Source organism: Lycium ferocissimum, chromosome 6 (assembly GCF_029784015.1).
Source record: "Lycium ferocissimum isolate CSIRO_LF1 chromosome 6, AGI_CSIRO_Lferr_CH_V1, whole genome shotgun sequence".
NCBI classification, from domain to species: Eukaryota; Viridiplantae; Streptophyta; class Magnoliopsida; order Solanales; family Solanaceae; genus Lycium; species Lycium ferocissimum.
In genome coordinates this window covers 45,834,185-45,836,662 of record NC_081347.1, presented here as the reverse complement: position 1 = coordinate 45,836,662, position 2,478 = coordinate 45,834,185, and the positions used below count along the sequence as shown (strand labels likewise).

The 2,478-nt window shown below is 44.9% G+C and overlaps 1 protein-coding gene across 1 annotated transcript; it reads right to left on the bottom strand.

Annotated features, from left to right (window-relative positions):
- Positions 1-356: 356 nt before the first annotated feature.
- Positions 357-1,013, bottom strand: LOC132060785 (uncharacterized; the record flags this gene model as incomplete). The annotated part of the gene is made up of 1 exon (XM_059453704.1): positions 357-1,013. A coding segment is annotated over exon 1 (633 nt), but the record flags the coding sequence as incomplete, so codon positions are not given.
- Positions 1,014-2,478: the final 1,465 nt, after the last annotated feature.

The window sequence follows — 2,478 nt, the reverse complement described above, 5'->3', positions numbered from 1 at the left end:
AGAAAGTCATGGTAGAATAGTCCGGAAAGAAAGGAGCATTAACTACTATAGATAAATAAGATAATCAAAGTACAACAGCCCAACAAATATAAGCAGCAATCAAATGCATAAACCAAATGGCAATAAACAAATAAGCAAAACTGCAACTACTATGGTGAAAGGGTAAGCCACCTATCCTTCTATCCTAATCTGAGTCCTCCACAACCTCCTATCTAAGGTCATGTCCCTGTGAGCTGAAACCGTGTCATATCCCGTCTAATCACCTCTCCCCAATACTTTTTCGGCCTCTCTTACCTTTCCCCCGAAACTATCCATAGCCAACCTCTCACACCTCCGCACCGAGCATCCGTGTCTCTCCTCTTCACATGCCCAAACCATCTCAGCCTCGCTTCCCGCATCTTGTCCTCCACCGATGCCACTCCCACCTTGTCTCGGATATCTTCATTCCTAATTCTATCCCTCCTATTGTGTCCACACTTCCACCGCAGCATTCGCATTTTGGCGACTTTCATTTTCTGCACGTGACATTTCTTGACTGGCCAACACTCCGCTCCGTACAATAAAGTCGGTCTAACCACCACTTTGTAGAACTTGCCTTTAAGTTTTGGAGGCACTTTCTTATCACACAAAGACTCCGAGGCGAGTCTCCATTTCATCCACCCTGCACCAATACGATGTGAAACATCGTCGTCGATATCCCCATCTCCCTGTATAATAGACCCAAGATACTTGAAACTTCCTTTCTTTTGAATGGCCTGGGTACCAAGCCTCACTTTCTCATCAGCCTCACACGGTACGCCACTGAACCTGCACTCCAAGTATTCTGTCTTGGTCCTACTCAATTTAAATCCTTTAGACTCCAACGTCTGTCTCCAGCCCTCCAGCTTATCGTTAACTCCATTGCGAGTCTCGTCAATCAGGACTATGTCATCTGCGAACAACATACACCAAGGCACCTCACCTTGTATTTGTCGCGTCAATTCATCCATCACCAAGGCAAATAGAAACGGGCTAAGAGCGATCCCGACGCAACCCCATCGAACAGAAAGTGCTCCGAGTCTCCTCCTACCGTCCTTACCCTGGTCTTAGCTTCATCATACATGTCCTTTATCGCTCTAATGTACACCACAGGTACACCTTTAGCCTCCAAGCATCTCCATAGGACCTCTCTTGGCACCTTGTCGTAAGCCTTTTCTAGGTCAATGAATACCATGTCCAAGTCTCTCTTCCGCTCCCTATACTGCTCCACCAATCTCCTTACAATATGAATGGCTTCTGTAGTCGAGCGCCCCGGCATGAATCCAAACTGGTTCTCTGAAATAGACACACCTCTCCTCACCCTCATTTCCACCACCCTTTCCCACACTTTCATAGTGTGACTTAGCGCTTTGATACCTCTATAGTTGTTGCAGCTTTGAATGTCTCCCTTGTTCTTGTACACGGGAATCATTGTACTCCATCTCCATTCTTCCGGCATCTTTGCTGTCTTGAAAATGACATTAAACAACCCAGTCAGCCACTCCAAGCCTACCCTGCCTACATTCTTCCAAAATTCCCCAAGAATCTCGTCAGGTCCGGTCGCTCTTCCCCTGCGCATCCTACGAACAGCTCCCTTAACCTCCTCAACCTTTATACTCCTACAATAACCAAAGTCGCGACGCCTATCAGAGTGCTCCAAGTCTCCCAACACAATGTCTCTGTCCGCTCCTTCGTTCAAGAGTTCATGAAAGTATGACTGCCATCTCTATCTAATGCGGGTTTCCTGTACCAACACTTGGCCATCCTCGTCCTTGATGCACTTCACTTGATCCAAGTCGCGTGCCTTCCTCTCTCTCTCGCCTTGGCGAGCTTAAATAGCTTCTTATCCCCACATCTGTCCTGTAGTTCTGCATAAAGGCGTTCAAAGGCTGCCGTTTTAGCCGCCAAAACTGCCAACTTCGCCTCCTTTCTCGCCATCTTATACTTTTCCCTATTCGTCCGGTTCTCTTCATCATCCTTGCTATCTACCAACTTCACATATGCCTGCTTCTTTGCTTCTACCTTCCCTTGGACTTCTCCGATTCTTAGAAAGATTTTCGAAAACCCAACTTTCACAATTAGCAACATATCATCCTCTACTAGATCATGTTTAATATAAATACATAATCTACATGTTTCAAAAAGGAGGGATTGGGTAGGAAAATGAAAGTTGTAGCGTGAAAAACGAAAAGAAAACAAGTGAAACATGCAAACATCTACCCAAGAACTACACACAGAGAATAACCAATTCAAGAGAAGCATAATAGCAGCACAGCAACGTGGACTTTCATTTACTTTGCATAATTGGTTGGACAAAATACCTTCATGACTGTGTTGAACCAAGAATCATGATATTAAAATATCGCATATTTCCTTCCAAGAGAAGAGCACTTATTCGTGGTGCTGCAATCGAAGTTAAACTACACAAAAAACTTCCAAATCTCTCTTATAACAAGATAA